The sequence below is a fragment of the Kogia breviceps genome, chromosome 15 (genome assembly GCF_026419965.1).
Source record: "Kogia breviceps isolate mKogBre1 chromosome 15, mKogBre1 haplotype 1, whole genome shotgun sequence".
NCBI classification, from domain to species: domain Eukaryota; kingdom Metazoa; phylum Chordata; class Mammalia; order Artiodactyla; family Physeteridae; genus Kogia; species Kogia breviceps.
In genome coordinates this window covers 14293298-14313528 of record NC_081324.1, presented here as the reverse complement: position 1 = coordinate 14313528, position 20231 = coordinate 14293298, and the positions used below count along the sequence as shown (strand labels likewise).

Sequence of the window (20231 nt, the reverse complement as noted above, 5' to 3'; positions counted from 1 at the left end):
AGACCTACTAGAGCATGGACTTGAGGATATGGGGAGGGAGAAGGATAAGCTCTGATGAAGTGAGAGAGTGGCAGGGACATATATACACTACCAAATGTAAATTAGATAGCTAGTGGGAAGCTGCCGCATAGCACAGGGAGATCAGCTCAGTGCTTCATGACCACCTAGAGGGGTGGGATAGGGAGGGTGGGAGAGAGGGTGATGCAAGAGGGAAGAGATTTGGTAACATATGTATATGTATAACTGATTCACTTTGTTGTAAAGGAAAAACTAACACACTATTGTAAAACAGTTATACTCCAATAAAGATGTTTTAAAAAAAAAAAAATTGAAGCGCTACTGCCTTTGTTCTTAATTCAAATTGAGCGGGTAAATAAATTCAATGTCCTGGCCAAAAAGGCAGTGTATCTATTTCAGGAACACACACACACACACACACACACACACACACACATACACACACTCCTCCTTTAAATAGGAATAAACCTGGGTGCCTCAAGATTACTTGTTGTGATATCAAAGAATGTCCTCTGGGAACCAAGCTGTTTTCCTTAAGAACTTGAAAAGGGAAATTCAGTCTCTCACATCCTGCTCCCTTCCCGATTCCACAGGCTTCTGCATCTGAATCAATGTTGCCTGCAGTTTGCATCTCCGGAACATCATCGGTGTCTCACAGACTCCACTGGACTTGGATTGGTCCAGAGGAAGCAGAGAAGGAGCCACTCTGAACATTTTTTTCCCCTTCACACACCATAAAAATCAGCAGCAGCTACTAACAGCTGAGAGGCAGCTGATGTGAGCATGTGCACACAGATCTCTCTCCCAATAGCACAGCGGCTACTAGGCAAATTATTTTGAAAAGACCTGAATGCACGCAACTCAAGTTAAAGTGGAAGTGAGAACAAAAATGCAAACAGCAGACTCGACTGAATGAGCATCTTGAAGCCTAAGATTCCAAAATGGTGCTGATCAGAGTCGTACCTGAAAGAGACTAAAAAGTCCACTTCAAGCTTCGGAGCATGTGACATTTATTCACAACAGGCATGCCAGTTTCAGCCTTATAACTTTCAGACACGTAAAGACGTGGAGAAAATCGCTGACGCCACCTGACCCAGGAGGTTAAGTCAATCCAGAGGGGATTTGAATCCACTTGGTGCAGGATGAACTCTACCCATCACCATGGAATGCACACTTCTCTCCACTTCTGGAACCACAGCACCTACGGACTACACAGCAATGCCAGTGAGTCCCTTGCAAAAGGCTACTCGGACGGAGGGTGCTACGAGCAACTTTTTGTCTCTCCCGAGGTGTTTGTGACTCTGGGTGTCATAAGCTTGTTGGAGAATATTCTGGTGATTGTGGCAATAGCCAAGAACAAGAATTTGCATTCACCCATGTACTTTTTCATCTGCAGCCTGGCTGTGGCTGACATGTTGGTGAGCGTCTCCAACGGGTCAGAAACCATTGTCATCACCCTATTAAACAGCACAGACACGGACGCACAAGGTTTCACAGCGAACATTGACAATGTCATTGACTCGGTGATCTGTAGCTCCTTGCTTGCATCCATTTGCAGCCTGCTTTCGATTGCTGTGGACAGGTATTTTACTATCTTTTATGCCCTCCGGTACCATAACATCATGACGGTTAAGCGGGTCGCGATCATCATCGGTTGTATCTGGGCAGCTTGCACAGTGTCGGGCATTTTGTTCATCATTTACTCAGATAGCAGCGCTGTCATCATCTGCCTCATCACCGTGTTCTTTACCATGCTGGCTCTCATGGCTTCTCTCTATGTCCACATGTTCCTCATGGCCAGACTTCACATTAAGAGGATCGCCGTCCTCCCAGGCACTGGCACCATCCGCCAAGGTGCCAACATGAAGGGGGCGATTACCTTGACCATATTGATTGGGGTCTTTGTTGTCTGCTGGGCCCCCTTCTTCCTCCACTTAATATTCTACATCTCTTGTCCCCAGAATCCATACTGTGTGTGCTTCATGTCTCACTTTAACTTGTATCTCATCCTGATCATGTGTAATTCCATCATTGATCCTCTGATATATGCACTCCGGAGCCAAGAACTGAGGAACACCTTCAAAGAGATCATCTGTTGCTATCCTCTAGGTGGCCTGTGTGATCTGTCTAGCAGATACTAAATGGGGCCAGATGAGATGCTAAACACAAGCATAAGAGACTTTCTCCTTCTCATACGTGCAACTTGAACAGTGTGTTTCTGCAACAGTTCTTTCTCCTGTGTAAGGCATCGGTTGAGAAATTCTGTTGTATAATTTAAGTTTATGATTTTTGATGCGAAAAGGTGCCCAGTATCTGTGTATTTTTAATGTCATGCTACTTTGGGGCTGTAAAATGTTAATTCATATTACAAGTTGTAGGCACTTTGGATTTGACACTTTGCTTGTTTTAGTAACATGGAAATCACAGCTTCGTTAAATATATTCTAATGAATGGTTTCTTACATTACACTATACAACACTGAAGTGTAGAGATTTGATTCTAGCATTTAGGGGAGAAATATTGAAGAACAGATGCTGAATCCTTTAAAAAAAGCTGAAATTTCAGGAAATATAATAAAACTTGCTCATTCTGCTTGTGCAGAGGTAGAAATGAAGCTTCTATTGGGAGAAAAACAGTTACTTTTAAACAAGGGATATTTTTGACTCAGAAAACCATGAGTGTTTCTCAAAGACAGAGAGATTAATTTGCCCAAGCAAAGAGTCTGATATGCCACACAGGCAATTCAGTTTGGGAGAGCAAAACAGCTGCTATGGGGAATTAGAGTGGCCTGGGAAAACTAAGTTAACGTGGCAAGCTAAACTTCTTGATACCAAACTATTTCCAACCACCGCTAATGAAAACAGAGTATAAGGTCTTTCTGCCCCTTTAACCAGGGACCCAGAATCTGCTGAAATGTCCAGAAAAGGTGATGCTCCACTGAGATCCAGCTTCTACTCCCCAAAAAACTACACAATTCATATTGAGTTCTTTCACTTTTCACATGGAGGTGACTTGTTTACTTATTGCTTATTTTTTGAACTGGAGTTTAAATACTCACTATCAAAGATTTTAGCTTTGAAAACTAAATCTATAGCATAGGTTTTTTTCAGGTAATATTTGTAAAAATCGAAAATAAGGCAACTTCCTGTGCTGGAACATTATGAATAGGGAAAAAGGCAGTACCTGAACCCCAGAAGACATCATAACATAAATTAGCCTTCCACAACTATATTTTAGAGAGTAAATACTTGCTTTGCTCCAAAACAATCCCATGGATTTGGCTACTGAACAATAAAATCTGTACTTTCCAATTTGTGTGACTTTAAGAGAGAAACTATATTAGGCTGAGCATTACCAGTAAACTATCCTTTGATTTAATTTATAGTCTCCTCAAATGCTCATGGGCAGGGATAACACGCAAAGGTACTGCTTAATTCAAATATAAGTGTTTTACATATTGACAGCAAGTCCTGAGAAACACTTTCAACATTTACGTGGAAACATTACTTTAAAGTACGTAATCAGGAAAGTTAAAGCTTACACGTGAAAGGTGATACTGAAGCCTGATTCACTGCAATGCCTCTATTCTGAAGTAAAAATAAGGGTGAGGATTTAAACACAGACTAAAATCACGGAACCAGAGTTGTAGCAGGACACAGATGGTGTTTTGGTCCTTGCCATTTTTCCTGCTCGTTCCTTCACGTAGTGATTGTGAGGAATCCCAGAGATTGGAGACACAGAAGAGACCTAGTAGCATGCCCCATCTTCTGTGGTGGCTGTCCTTCCAGTCCATTCTATTTCTCTGTCCAGTGTCATTTCAGGTGCTGCTTGGTCCATTTAGAACCAGCCCACTTCTCCCACTGAAAGGAAATCAGTCTCCTTCATCCTGACTTTCACACCTCCTCCCGGAGCAGTTTACAGGGATGGCGTGAGTGTTAGTCATGAACCTGTGTGCCCTGCCACCCTCCCCTATGTGCCCGGGGGACAATATTATGCTTCCGTTTCTTTAAGTGCTATTATGCTTCCGTTTCTTTAAGTGCTAAGACTGTGTCTTACTCAGTTTTTCCTGTTCCCCAAATAGTCCTCTATTACATTACTTCCTGTTTCTCCAGTAAAACCAATATTCTGCCAGAGGGATACATCATTATCACTCAAAGTCCATGGTTTACGTTAGAGCTCATTCCTAGGTGTTGTACATTCTGTGTGTTTTGGAAAATGTATAATGATGACATGTATTATAGTATCATACAGAACAGTTCCACTGCCTGAAAAATCCTCTCTGCTCCAACTACTTGTCCCTCTTTCCTTAACCCCTGGCAACCACTAACTCTTACTGTCTCCGTAGTTTTGCCTTTTCCAGCATGTCCTATAGTTGGAATCATACAGTATGTAACCTTCTCAGATTGGCTTCTTTCACTTGGTAATATGCATGGAAGATTCCTTCATGTATTTTTATGGCTTGGTAGTCATTTCTCTATAGTACTGAATAATATTTCATTGTATGGATGTAACACAGTTTATTAATCCATTTGCTTACTGAAAAACATCTGGGTTGCTTCCAAATTTTGGCAATTGTAAATAAAGCTGCTATAAACATATGTGTGTGAACGTAAGTTTTTAATTTATGCCAAGGAGCGGGAATTAACCTCTAAAAACTTTAGTATAAATACTGTGATGTATGTGTTTATCCTTTAATGTTTCGTTAAGGGTGGTTAGTTAGCATTTACAGTATGCTGGTCAGGAGTATACAGTCCAAATATATCTGATAAGCAGCATCAGATACCTTTATTGAAATTCTCACCAGAAAGTTCAATGAAATAAAAAATATATTTGAAATGATTTTTCATTGGTGAAATGAGTGATTTTCAAGACCTGTTGTTGACTTGGAAAGCTGTGTTAACAATCGCCATAACTTGCATAAACAAGATTTGCATCTTGCATTTCTGTCCACTTGGCATCTGGCCTAACACTTAGACTCTAAGAGCAAAGCTGCAAATAGTCCCCACCTGCTTCGTAAAAAAGTCTTTGTTGCCCAAACTAAATATTTTGAAATTAGTAAAACACTTTTAAAGAATTATTTAATAACATGTAAATAAGTATCGACTTCTGTTTTATGTTACAAGGAATATTAAAAACAGAATATTTAGTATGATACCACCTATCTAAAGAGAGTACCCCCAATCTACTTATGTACCTCCTACATATTACTTTCAGTAACTCATGAACAATCGGAGTCATTATTCTTGGGTGATAATATTAAGGAGCATGTTTACTTTCTCTATTGAGTGTGTTTCTATTATGTAAATTTGCTACAATGAACATATTGTAATGTTTTTTTTTTTTAAAGCACACAGACGCATCACAACAGAAAGATGGTTGATGGAAATGTCACTGCCAATGACCCATGATTTGTGGAGAAAGAGTAAACATACAAGAAGTTAGGTCTGAGCAAGAACAGATCTTAGCTATCATCTCATCTAACCCTCTGAGACTCAGAGAGACTGTCTAATGTCACATGTGAAATCAGTGGCAGCATCAAAATCTGAGACCCAGGTCCGGACTCCAGATTTCCCTACCACATTTTAAGGGCCTCCTTCTGTACACAAGTACAGGTTTCTCAATCATATAGATCTATAATTGAGTTATGGTTACATCACTGTTTAGCTGTGGGATTTTGCCGGAGTTTTCTCATTGCTAAATGTGCATAACAATACCCGTCTGATGGTAATCTTAAAAGGGTAAAAGACAATTATAAGATCAACGATTAAAGTTCAACAAGATAGTGCCCAGTACATATAGGTACTCAAAAATGGTAATTATTGGTATTTTTAAGAATACAAAGTAAACGGATAAACTCATGCATGAATAAAAAATTAGTTTTGCCATCTTTCAACCTTATTAGAAAATATACCTAGGTCTTGGGCTTAATTATAGATGTTTTCTTAAGCTACATTTAATAATTTCCTTGGATTTGATAGAACTTTTTGGTATAAATGGATATATTTTAAACATAGTAGATACACAGGCATACCTGTATTCTAAAAGGATACTTTTTTTTGATCATCAGTGGTGCTAACTGCTTTAAAATTTGCAGTGCCACATTTGATACTGGAAAAGACTAATTAGAAAGATAATGTGCCAAACATGAAATAACCCATCAGGCCATTTCTTCAAAGACTAACTGATACTCATTAAACTTTAGGCCATCAATTGAAGTGTTAGTACAAGAATAACATTATCTAAGCTGATGATGATATTAAATGTAAACCCTTGAAAAAGAAGCATACCTGATTAATTTATAGTCACATCCTGATGTTCAATTATTAGTTTATCATGTATTGATCAAAGCTATGTGCCTGTGAGTAGAACGAGCCTAGGGTTTGAACTAGGGGAACATTGGGTTCAAGTCTCAGCTCTACCAGCTCTAGAACTTTGGACAAATATCTTGAGCATCTATAATCTAACCTTTGAAATGAAGATAATGTCCATCATCTCATCATATAGTTAATGACAAATATTAGATAATGTAAAATTAGATAATCTATTGAAAGGATCTAGTACTATACTGCTTGTCACTATAGGTATCTATTATTCAAATTACACTCAAAACGTTGACAGAACTTAGACTCCAGAGGAAGTTAAATGGTGATACTCACTTGGATAGCCTCACTTCCATAGCATGGAGAGACAGGAATCCATTCAAATCTGTTGTCACCATTTCATTTATTTCTAACAAGTAAAACTAAACCCCTATGCTTATTATTTTAAGCATAAAGAAACTTTGAACACTCCAAAATAATTCAAGGCAGTTAGTGGGTGGAACTGGGCAGGAAGACACACATTGTTTCGATGGCTTCAGTAATGTCGTAATTCCTGTGTTGAATAATGGGTTTAATGTATACTTCATGCTTCAAGCTTAGAAATATATGATATATAATCTTTCGTATGTATTCAGTATTACATGAACATTACATGAATATAATGCATTTATTTTGTAATGTGCTTACTGAGAGGGAACATGCACAACTATATTTGCATAGAACACATAAAGGAGTCCTAGCACAACTTAATGCTGCCACTTCAGGGGGACAAAAAAGAAGAGCTTTGATCTACGATAGTCATAGTTGAATTGGGTCCTGGGTTAATGAAATTAGTAATCAGAGTTTACAATTATTAACTGTGTTTTCATTGCCGAGAGACCCTGGAAGCCCCTCAAATAAAGCCAAATGGAAAATTTCAGCAACTTAATCAGTGAACAATTCAATGAGGTTTTGCATGGGGCTCAGCTGCAAATGACACTATTATGGTTTGATTTTCTAAACCTAAAGTTCTAAACAGTGTGAGAAATTTCACTTTTAAATTCAAATTATCATTGAATAAAATTTAAAAGTGAAAATATAACAATAAATTTGGTCATAATTTCACTTGAGGGAAAAAAGCACTTATGCTAAAATTTTATCTGCAAAAAGTTTAACTCCTTAATTTAAAATGTATTTTATTTGTAATGCTAAAGTTTCAAAATGGCCCCATTAAAAACAATGCATGTGGGTTTTCTATAAATCTCACAATATCCTGGAGATTTCATTTGAGAACATGCAATATTCATATTTTTACTGAGTTCTTTCATTCAGGAAGAAAGCAAGAAGGCTTGAGAGTAATTCTTTTCGTGATTTTGTTTACACAGGATGATTTATGTAATGTTGAAAATTGTGCTCTGGTTATAATTTGTACCTACTAGCTATAGCTGCTAGCTACTTACTGTCAATATCAAAAAGAAAATCTATACACTTTCATCTCTGCCCTACCTCTAATCTTCCTCTCTAAGCCATCACATCTCCATTTTCTACATCAATGTCTTATTTTCACCTAAAACTCAACGTTGCTGAAACAAAAGCGTTCATTGACACAAATCTTTTTACTCTCTTTATGTTTTCACCATTTCATTGTTCTCCTGGGAACAGAAACTCAAAAGTTCAGTCACATTGTGCTTTCACTCCAAAATGAAATGAAATAAGTGAGATTTTGAAAAAAGATCAGTGTATGAAGCCTGACACAAATGGTTGGGCCTCTCTGTGTGTGCAGTGGAGCAGGGTGGAAAGAAAACTGACTTCTGCAGATTTATAATTCTTGTTGGGCAAAATAGGAAGACAAGGACATGATTGATTTATCTGGGTTTGGTGGGCTTTTTTTGAGAAGCCTGCATAAAAATCAGGCTCAGAGAAGCCTGGGATAGACATATAAATTTTTTTTATCCGTAATTGAAGTATAGTTGATTTACAATGTTGTGTTAGTTTCAGGTGTACAGCAAAGTGATTTAGTTCAGATTCTTTTCCATTATAGGTTATTACGAGATATTGAATATAGTTCCATGTGCCATACAGTAGGTCTTTGTTGCTTATCTATTTTATACATAGTAGTGTATACCTTTTAATCCCAAACTCCTAATGTGTCCCTCTCTTCCCCCCTCTTTCCACTTTGGTAACCATAAATCTATTTTCTATGTCTTTGAGTCTATTTCTGTTTTATAAATAAGTTCCTTTGTATTTTTTTTTAGATTCCACATGTAAGTGGTATCATATGATATCTGTCTTTGTCTGACTTACTTCTCTTAGTATGATAATCTCTAGGTCCATCCATGTTGCTGCAAATGGCATTATCTCATTCTTTTTTATGGCTGAATAGTACTCCATTGAAGGAAATACATATAAATGTGATAGCTGTGAGCATGTATAGAGAGAGAGTGGAAGATAAGAACATGAGTGGTCCCTCAGTACGTCTTGCAGCCTGCAATCCTTCCTCCCATTGTCTCCTAACCTCATTCAGGTGGAGCCTTCATCCTCAACACTTGCACTAAAACTGCTCTTGCTAACATGACCAAGATGCTTCCAATGACTAAATCCAATGATCAGTTTTATTCTTATTTTATTTAGACCAACACAACTTTGACTCGTAAGTCACGTCCTCTTCCTTACTGTATTTGGTTCATAGGACAACAAAATCCTTGATTTTCCTCCTACCTCAAAAGTATCTTCTCAGTCTCCTTTGCAGATTCCTCCTTTTTCCCCCAAAAAAACCTATGGAGCAGAATCCTCCACAGCTTGCTGCTTTGTAGTGTTCTCTTCTCTTTGGTCATTTCAACCAGTATCAAAGCATTGAATACTATCACTATTCTGAAGACTCCCAAATGTATATCTTCAATTTAGATCACTTCAACCATCACTTCTGAATGTCTATACTTGGATTTCTAAAACAAATTCTGTCTTAGTTCAGGCTGCTATAATAAATTACCATAGACTGTGTGGCTTAAACAACATTTACTTCTCAAAGTTCTGGAGGCTGGGAAGTCCAAAATAGAGGAGCCAGCCAGTTCAGTTCCTGCTGAGAACATTCTTCTGGTTGCAGATGGCTTCTTTCTAGCTGTATCATCTTCACATGAAGGGAGAGAAAGTACTAGCCCTCTTCCTCTCTTTATAAGGACAAACATCCCATCATGAGAGCTCCACCCTCATGACCCATTTACCTCCCAAAGACCCTCATTTCCAAATACCTCTACATTAGGACTCCACCATATGAATTTTAGGGGGACACAAACCACAGCAGATCTTAAACTTACGAGTCTATTTCAAACCCCTGGTTTCTCCACCCAAAACCTCTCCTTTTACTGCTTTGCCCACATCAGACAATGGCAACTCGATCCTTCCACTTGATCAGAGCAAAATCTCCAGAGTCACCACTAAGTTCTCTTGTCTTACACCCATTTTTGGATCCATCAGGATATATAATTGGTCATATCATTAAAATATATCCAGTGCCTTCCCTCTAGCAACTAGAATGGAGCATGTCTATAAGAAGCGCTCAATAGATATTTGATGAAAAAAATGAAGGAATATGCAAAATTAGAAGGAAGAAAAAGCTAAGACTGGATGACCTGTTAATAGCAGTATTTAAGGGGTTAGTGTACAAAGAATAGGACATTAAGTCATTATCACAGAGGTAAAAGAAAAACTAGAATGATATGACTGAAGCCGAGGGAGGGCTGAGTTTTAAGGAACAAGTTGTCAGTCATTTCAGTAAAGGAAGAACTGAAGCGATGTTCAGAAAATTTTCCAACTAGAAATCTAATGTATTTCATTTGAGAATAGAACTGCAAAGATGACTAAAGTTTCAATGAAATGATGAAAAAATAGAAAACATGAGAGGAAGAGCCAATTTGCAGTAAAATATTGACGCAGATACCAGATGTTTTGGATCTCCTGTGGAAACACAGAAGTAGAATGGGAGAGGAAGGGGTGTAGAAATAGAGTACAGACTCTTCTGTTAACAAGCTGTACGGAATAGAATGGGGCACATGATATCAAGGGATCATTTTCTCAAATTGTATTCACTTCAAGGAAGATCCTCTGCAGAGGCAAAGAATTAATACCGACTAAGAGGCTGAAAATACTGAATATTTACTGAAAACTCTCAGTAGTACAGCTAAATCATTTCCCTATAATTTTCCATAAATGGTTGCCTTTTCTTTTGAGTTTTTTTTTCCTAGTTACACCAAGAAGTAGCTCTGTGAAGAGCTCTACTTCTAAACTGTACCTTCCCAATCATCGGGAGATGAATTTGAAATGCCAACACCTCCCTTACCCAAGAGGGAAAGTGACCAGCCCAGCACCCACCTGGGGTCAGTGACTTTAGTAAGGTCTAAGTGTACTCCCCCTTTTCTGTCCAGAACTAATGTCCCTTCAGAATAGTCTTTCTATCATTCCTGGTTGGAGTGAAGGTTTCTCTGACTCAGGATGACCTGCTTACATATCAAACTAGAGAGCTGGAGCCCCAGCCGCCAGGGAAAGTAAACTTTAGCACCTGGCAGAAGCATGCTGAAACCGCCTACTGCTGTGTACTTTCAGCAACGGAAAGGGTAGGATCAACCTTCTCCGGCATCAGTGAGAGCCAATGCGATTGCAGGAAATGCATGAAACAAAGCAACAGGTATGTCAGCACACACACACACGCACACACACACACACACGGCCAAGTGCGATAGAGGGCTGCACTTAGATAAGTTCCTGGCTTAACTGCCCTTTTATTAAAATCCTTCCCTAAAGTAAAAGCAGAAGGGTCAACAACCCATAACCATACTCAAGAAGCACTGATGGACTGGTCAACTTCCCATCTCCTCCTCTGTCAGCACAGAGGCCGCGTCAACTGACGTCATAGGGATGCCCATTTTTGCTTGATGTATTCATTTTGACACTTTGGCAATTGGTCCTGCATTATATTGCTACATTTTGTATTCAGATGTTCTGCTACATAATGCATTTTATTGTAAACATTTGAAAACAGGGTCTCGCCTTTATGTAATTATTTTAAATAAAAGGAAGGTGATCGAATTCAGAGAGACTGAAATAAAGTTAAATACTGAATATTAAGGAGGCCTTCACTTTTAAAGCAAAATATGGAAGAATACGTACAGAAAATTCTAAAGGACACTACTGAATACGCATACACGAACTGGTGTCCAGAGGTGTGGAAAATGGTCCAGCTGAGATGAGTTTATTTCATTTAAGTCAGTAATTTCCTGAAATGGGTTTGTTAACCATTACACGTATCCTGCTATTTGTGGAGACACTGAAATGCTTTATCATTACCTTCAAAATAAGAGTAAACAGGTTGCCAGGAGGAAGTTCCTAAGAAGCCTAGTTAGCAGAGGTTGTCCATCGGTACCACTGGTCTGGGAAACACTGCCAACTGGGGATGTATAAACCAGGCAGCTTTGATTTTAGCAAAAGTTACTCATTAAGAGGAAGCATGATCAATTAGCTGGAAAGACTGCAATAGAGACCCTTCACAGTGGTCTATCATTTTTTAAAACAAGTCACAAGTATCAATGAGTGGTCAGAAAATGAATAGCAGGGCACACATCACGTGGCAGGAAGCACCACAGTGTGGAAGTTGATTGAAAATTTCAAGGAACTTTATGAATCAGGGCTATCTGGATTAATTTAACCTAAGGATGGAGGAAATGGGGGATGCCAGATGTTAATTTGATTATTGTAATCACAAGGGGATGGAAACTCTAGAGCAGCAAAAGACAGAATGTGGCCCAAGAGGGCTGCTTATCTTGTGTTTCAGGTGTGGTGCCAATGACCAGTACTGTCCTTGACCTAACAGTCACACCCTTCAATTACCCAGTCATTCTGGGCTTCAGAGTTGGCACTGGTCCTCCAGAGACCAGATCAGTGGGAGGTTCCCTTCACCTGCAGAAGGGTCTCTGCAGGCTATCCCTGGCCACCACTGTACCAGCCTTTCCATTACTTTTTTCCTCTTCTTCGGGAAGATATTATAAACTCACTGAGACGTGTTTCTCCCTTCATTTATTTTTTTTGTGTGTTTCTTTGTTTTCACAGAAACATAAAGGACAAAAATGGTCCTTTCTAAATAAGGGCTATTTATTTAGAAACACCAGGGTATTTGCCAACAATATTCCTTTCCCATTGCTTCAGATAAAATATTTATCATCTGGGAAGGAATAGCTAGATGCCTGTGAAACTTACTTTTTAAAAAAATTAATTTATTTATTATTTATTTTTGGCTGTGTTGGGTCTTCGTTTCTGTGCGAGAGCTTTCTCCAGTTGCGGCGAGCGGGGGTCACTCTTCATCACGGTGCGCGGGCCTCTCACTGTTGTGGCCTCTCCCGTTGCGGAGCACAGGCTCCGGATGCGCAGGCTCAGCGGTCATGGCTCACGGGCCCAGCCGCTCCGCGGCTACATGGGGACCGTGCCTCCCGGACCGGGGCACGAACCCACGTCCCTTGCATCGGCAGGCGGACTCTCAACCACTGCACCACCAGGAAAGCCCGAAACTTACTTTTTAAAAAGTGTTCTGTACTCACAGTTCCTAGTACATGATGAAAAGGGACAAAATATTTTTATGGCAGCAGCAGAGAATTCTCTGCCCCATGAGGGGGGTCTCTCAGTATCCCAATCCTTCCCTAGGAGGCCAAATTTTTGTAGCTCTCTCTGAACGTAAGTTACATCATGTTGTGAAACAATATTAGAAAGGTCTTTGCCATAAAGGACCCGGATTATTTTATAGTCTGTTGTAATTCCGTAGGATCCTGCCTTCATCTAATATCCAGAGAAAATCTTCATCCAGGACAACACAATAAGTTGGTACCAACTCTTTCTGGCCAGTTTTATTTCTTTAATGTTTTTTAAATGGTAAATAGGCACATTCAGCATCCTGAAGATTTAAAGATTCTCAATTTACAAGGACGATGGATAAAAAGGCTGATGTAATTCCTGCCAGGAGGTGACTTCTGCTGCTCTTGTCACAGATGTACCTCCCTTGGATGTCTTCATCTCTTCAGTTCTTTCTTTCCCAAGTGATTCTTCTGTTATAAAATTTGGGTCTTTTCTAGCTGATCTCCTTCCTGTCAGTCCAGGGCAACTGCAATATTCCCTGGGAAATTTTGCTATTATTAGACTGTTCTTGCGATTTCTCATCTAATTTATTCAATGATAAAATACACAAATTTGGCAATACAGAGGTAAATGCATTCCCTTCTCTTGTATTTTATCTACTGTAACAATTCTTATCATTTATGAGTATAATAAAATGGGTATTACAGTCTTAAACTGTTTTTTAAAATGAAGACAATTTATTGCTCACATATTTTAAAATTTTACAAACAAGGATGGCTTCTGGTGATACTTTTGCTGGAGGCTCAAGCAATATATATTCAGGACTCAACTTCTGTTTCTCTTGTCGGCTTCCTACGGAATGATCTCCATCCACAGTCTCGGCACTGTGGCCTCTAGGTGGCTCCAAGGTCGCCATTCATAGCCACAAAACTGGGCTGCCACTGTTTCAGAGCCTTTATTCTCACACCACATAGTGGGAGAAAGAAAATGTGTCTTCTGCCCAAGTAATGGGATTCATCCTCTTGTATCATCTCTGAATGACTCACTGCAGCCAGGCTCATGGGACGTGTCAATTGGCTTCCACCAAACAGCACCAATCCATGAAATATGGGGGAATTCCCCAAAAGGTATTAGGGTACTGTTAGTGAGAATGAGGGAATGACAGCTTGGGTGACACCTAAGGAATGTTTGTATATTCGCTATAACATCCCCTGCATACATAGATCCTCTCAAGAGTGAATCCATGGAGTTTTTATACATGCCAACCTCCTTTGCTCAAGTCCTTTAGATTTCAGTTTTCCCCTATGGGTAAAGCATTGCAACGAATACTAGCTCTCATGTTTCTAACTGCCCACTGATAAGATTTAGGAACATTTCTCTGAGGTCCTTCTTCTCCACCTGTCCAAGCCCTAATTCACTCTCATTAGTCATTTTTTGGCCATTAAATAAGGATTATAACTTATGATACTCATTTAAAATAGCCGTACCCAGGGCTTCCCTGGTGGCGCAGTGGTTGAGAGCCCGCCTGGCGATGCAGGGGACACGGGTTTGTGCCCAGGTCCGGGAGGATCCCACATGCCGTGGAGCGGCTGGGCCCGTGAGCCATGGCCGCTGAGCCTGCACGTCCGGAGCCTGTGCTCCACAACGGGAGAGGCCACAACAGTGAGAGGCCCGCGTACCGCAAAAAAAATAAAATAAAATAAATAAAATAAAATAAAATAAAATAGCTGTACTCTATTGCATCTCTAGTTAACAATAATGTACTGTGCACTTAAAAATTTGTTAGGAGGGTAAATCTCATGTTAAGTGTTCTTATCATGAAAGAAAAGAAAAGAGAAAAAAAACAGCTACTATTAATTTCTACCACACATAACATTTTATTCTTAGCAGTTGATACTCTCCATGGGCCCTGGGGTTTCCTTTATAGTCTTCTGAACTGAACTTGATAAGAGAGAAAGAAATTGAGCTCCAGGGGTCCTGGCCAACCAGAACATAGGTATAAAAGTCAGATCCAATAAATTTTAAAAATATATTTTGAATGTCAAAGTTAATACATTAAAATTCTAGTTTAAAAAACCAAATAGCTTTCAATTCTAGAAAATAATTACATCATGAAAAATACAAATCAAAATATGATTCATAGAATGTATAGTTACTTATCTTCTGATACAAACAGTTCTGCCTTTTGCTGTTGGTAGATTTTTCTGCAATGAGACCCTTGACTTACAAAGTGTAGTCCTCAAATCAGCATCACTGGAATCACCTGAGAACTTGCTAGAAAAGCAGAATCTCAGGCCCCATATCCAACCGACTGAGCTGGAATATGCATTTTAACAAGATTCCCACATGAATTGCACATGCACTGGAAATTGGGAAGCTCTGTGCTGTACAACCGGAGTCTATCGGTTAGGATGACTTTAGTTCCAAGTAACTGAAAACCAAATAAAAGTGTCTTGATAATAGATGAGAAGAAAAGCCTTAATCTAAGTCTCCATCTTGAGAAGTCAGGAAAAGAAAAGTAAGTCCAGCCCTAAGTCAGTAAATAGAAGGGTACAATAAAAATAAGAGTAGTAACCAATGAAATAGGAAACATAAGGCACAACTGAGAAAATCAACAAATCCTCATTTGGAGGAAAAACAAACCAGAGTGTTCACGGGCATGTGTTTGTTTTTTATTGCTGCAGAATACATTACCACAATTTTAGTGATTTAAACCAATACGCATTTATTAACATAGCATTCTGGAGGTCGGAATCCTGGGCACAGTGTGGCTGAATTTTCTGCTCAGGGTCTCACTGAGCTAAAATCAGTCAAGACCATAATTCTTATCTGGGATTTCTGGAGATATTTTCAAGCTAATTAAAAAGGTATGCTACCACATGCTCCGAGTTAGAGTTTGAAAACATAGAAAGGGATATCCGGATAAAAGTCAACATAAGAAAGAAGGGACTGAGGAATTAGGAAAAGTGAGAGAAGGAAGAAGAAAAGCAAAGGGGGAAAGGAGAGAGCATAAAAAAGAAAGGCAATATAACCAAAAAAATGAATTGTCGCAGGTAGACGATGATAAAATACCACACACTATATTTCCTTAAAGGCCATTTCGTAATGTTACTGGCTACTGTAAACTCATCTCATATTCAGCACTGTGACATGGCACACATAACATATGCCTTTGAATATCCTGTAAAAGACGTGGTCCAACACAAATGAGTTTGTCTAGCTCTATCTCCTTTACAGAATCAACCCATACAAATTTAATATCCTTAAGGTAAAAATATGATGGAAAACATCAAATACCTTGGCTTCTCTTTTCTCTATGAAGTGGGAGGACCAGATGAAGAAGAAGATGGTGAAGCAGAGGGACAAAGGGCAGTGTTAAGTTTGGGGAGAAGCTTGTAGAAAAAAGAAAAGAAGTGTGACTAAAGACAAGGCAAGAAATGGCCACACGCTCTGGACTGCCCTTTTGAGTTGAAAACTAGGATACGTAACGACATCAAAAGACATGACCAAGCAATTTTCTCCAGCAGTTTCCAGACTCTTGGACAGAACAATAGAGGGCGTAGATGAAATCAGAGAGGCTATGGAATCAGAAGTTCAAAACATGATGAAACTAAACCTTGCAAGTGATGCTCATTCAACTGTGCGTGTTTAAATAAGAATTTATAGTCATACTATTAATAATTAAAAGGAATGTAAGAAATATTGAAAATGATTGAATACCAAAATGATATGATTCCAAAAAGTTCTAAAAATCTATTGGAAACTACACAAAGTTTAGTTTTGTGGAAAGAAGGTTAAAAAAAATTTGGTTATAAAATCATCTATTATATTTCATTTTATAAACCTTGGCACCTTTAGTGTTCATCACTGTTACTCTTCTATGGGAACAAATTGTATCCTTTCAAGCAGTATTCCTAGCAATTATAAATCACAAACTGACTCAAGTAGATGCTAAAAGATTATGGGATATTTCCCTCAAGGATTATGATATAAAAGCCTTACTGGAAAACATATATACATATAAATACACGCACATATATATATATATGTTTTCTAGTAAGGCTTTTAGATCATATATATGATACGATGTGTATATATGATGTGATTATAGCTATATATGTAAAATCTCCATATATTCATGTTAAAAAATTTTGGAGGGGTATTATTTAATTTTTCCAAATAATTTATTTTCATGATTAATAGTAATTAAACACCTTTATCCAAGCCTGTAAAGGGAGATACTCTAAAAGTAATTACAACTGAAGCACTAAAAGTAAGAATGGAGAAATAAGAGTCAATTGAGAGCTTACTTACCTACTTTTGCAGAAGATTAGGTTATTTACACTCAATAAGTTTATCTCATTGACCTCACTTGCAGTCGCATAAGTAACGACCTACTTCTACTCTCTTCTCAAAAGTTCAGACTACAAAACTTCTACATTAATCAACTTCAGCATTTCCCTTTGAAAAATATGAGTTTTTAATTTGGTCCCCAAAATAAGTCCTCAGACAATATATACTGCATAGTTTCTGGGTAGTCAGATAACTCAAGCAAATTATGGGATACATAAGCAGATGAAACAAAAACAAGTACAATGGACACAAACTGAGATAGGTGCCCCACTCACAATTCTGCCAAGGGGTCATGATGGTGCTGTAGAAACACCTGCTATAACTCAGACATATTAGATTTTCTCTCCAGGGAAGTGGAAATGAACACTGCCATATACGACCAGAAGTCATTGGAACAGAATTACCTTAACAGCAGCCCTCAGGGCAGAAGTCTGTGCTTTTCTGTCCCCTTGAAGCTGAATTATTTAGCTCTTCCTTTGAACTTGTGGCCAATTATCTTAATAAATCCAAATTTTTATTCAATTGGCCAAATTCTTTCCCTATTGATTACAACTCTCCAAAAAATTTTAAAATGCAGGAGCTTTTACGAACTGAAGAGAGGACAGCGGGAACCTACTTAGAAATGTATTTGCCTGGAGGGATAGAAACTATGAGAAAGGAAAGACTTGAAGATAATAATAAACTATTGTCAGCGTCTTGGGAAAATTAAAGCATGATAGTCCCATCAAGCTGCTATTCTGGTAGAGAACAAGTTGTGTGCTTCAATCTTTCACAGGCACAATACCTTCCTAGACTTCTCTTTGTAGGACTTGTCATTGTAGAACTTCCCAAAAAAGTTCTATAATTTTTCCCATGAAGTTTCAAATGTAGTGAATGGTTTAATTTAAAGACGGTTGAAATCCTACTGCAGTCAGCCTACTTTTCTTTTCTACCACATGTGGATTAGAATATTCTAATCCACATTCAAGGAAAAAGCTAATATTACAGAATTGAGATTTTCTGAGTTTGAATTGTGTTGTAAAAATTTCTTCATGTTGAATTTTGTGCAACTTGCATCTTTATCCATCGTTACAAATCACACACTCTAAAATTTCAGCAGATCCACTAAATGTCGTAAACCAAAATGAAGATTCCTCATTACAACACTTCTAAATTAGTTTGTTACAAGAAGATAATGGAAGCAGCAGACCATGAACACAACCTAAATTAGCTGGATTTACTGTATCGCAAGATATATTTGATCTCAACACAATGTGATGTAAGTTTTATAAATTGCACAATATTTATGTTTATGGGATTACACAATCAATGATATGCAGTTTGAATAAATGCCTATATGTAGCAAGTTTTACCAAACAAAACTAAGTTTATTAAGAGCCCCAAGGTAAAACCAAATCAAAATTTGCTGAAAGTTGCCTTGAAGTTCTCTAAATATTCTGAACTTATACCCCAAATGTTGTAGATTTCTGCCTTTCCCATAGTGATTTCCCACTATTTGGGGGTTATCCAGAGAGCTTACAATGGAAGATTATGTGGTTATCATGGTAATTGATTCCCCAGAATCCATTCCATTACAAATAATTGGTCTAGGCAAGTTATGGAAATTGTATCCCCTCACCACAGATCAATATAGACAAGTGATACAATCCTGGCCAATAGGAATCTCCTCATCATTAAAACGAGAGGTACAAGGTAGCGAGGGTCCTTCATTTTACTGTTGATACTGTTTTGTCTGAACATAATGCCTTGAACAGCTAGAGTCACTTTGCAATAATTAGGTTAGTCAATGTGAGAGAAACTGATACCTTAAAGACAGCAGATCCTAGAGATAAAAAGAAGCTGGTCCTTGATGACATCACTGGACCATAGAACTAACCAGCCTGGAGCCTGAACAACCCAGTGCATTACTTGTAAAATGGAGAAAATTATTATGCTTACCTTAATCTCATCAGAATGAGTCAGTATATGTAAAGTGTTTAGAATAATACCTGACATATAATATGAACTCAATAAAGAATATTTGTTATTATCACCCTAATTCCATATGAGGAATTGTGTGAAATAATATGTTCACCATTTTGCTTTTTTAGTCAGGATCTTCTGTTTGGTTACAGCAGGAAGTGTTTTAACTGATACGGTGTATCTGTCCCCAAGTATACAAAGCTGAAAAGATAGAGACTAAAGTTCCAAGTCATACTTATTTTCCTCTGGACAACTCTTATGTAAGCTCTTCTGCTTTATTTAGCATCTGAGAAAGACTCACACGAGCAGTGACAAGGAGGAGATGAGGATGGCGCTTTCTGAAGACTGCCAACATGACTTGGTCCTCTCAGGATCAGTGTGAAATATTAGCTGAAAACTATGTGATGTGATTTAACGGCCTCCATCCCAAGATTTCTCTCTACCTAAAATTCTACTATTTATAATTATATTTTGGGACTTCCCTCGTGGCTTATTGGTTAAGAATCCGCCTGCCAAAGCAGGGGACATGGGTTCGAGCCCTGGTCTGGAAAGATCCCACATGCCGCAGAGCAACTAAGCCCGTGCACAGCAGTGACTGAGCCTGTGCTCCAGAGCCTGCAAGCCACAGCTACTGAGCCCTTGTGCTACAACTACTGAAGCCCGCGTGCCTAGAGCCCGTGCTCCGCAACAAGAGAATCCACCGCAATGAAGAGCAGCCCCCCGCTCACCGCAACTAGAGAAAGCCCACGCACAGCAACGAAGACCCAATGCAGCCAAAAATAAATAAAATATAATTATATTTTAATGGAGAAAAAATTTTTGAGGGGAGAGCAGCTAGGTAAATTATCTGTCATTCACATGTCATTTTAAAATTAATTTAATAAGAATGGTTTTCTAACATCTAGCTTACTCACAGTCAAGAAAGAAAAAAAGAGAAAAAGAGAGAAAGGGAGAAGAGAGGGGGAAGGAAGGAAGCAAGGAAGG

At 38.6% G+C, this 20231-nt stretch overlaps 1 protein-coding gene across 1 annotated transcript; it reads left to right on the top strand.

Annotated features, from left to right (window-relative positions):
- Positions 1-781: 781 nt before the first annotated feature.
- MC4R (melanocortin 4 receptor) lies at positions 782-4353 on the top strand. Its single transcript, XM_067014406.1, has one exon. It carries the CDS (start codon positions 1161-1163, stop codon positions 2157-2159), a length of 999 nt encoding a protein of 332 aa, XP_066870507.1. The 5' UTR covers positions 782-1160; the 3' UTR covers positions 2160-4353.
- Positions 4354-20231: the final 15878 nt, after the last annotated feature.

Coding starts and splice junctions, on each gene's coding strand:
- MC4R (XM_067014406.1), top strand. CDS start 1,161: ATGAACTCTACCCATCACCATGGAATGCACACTTCTCTCCACTTCTGG.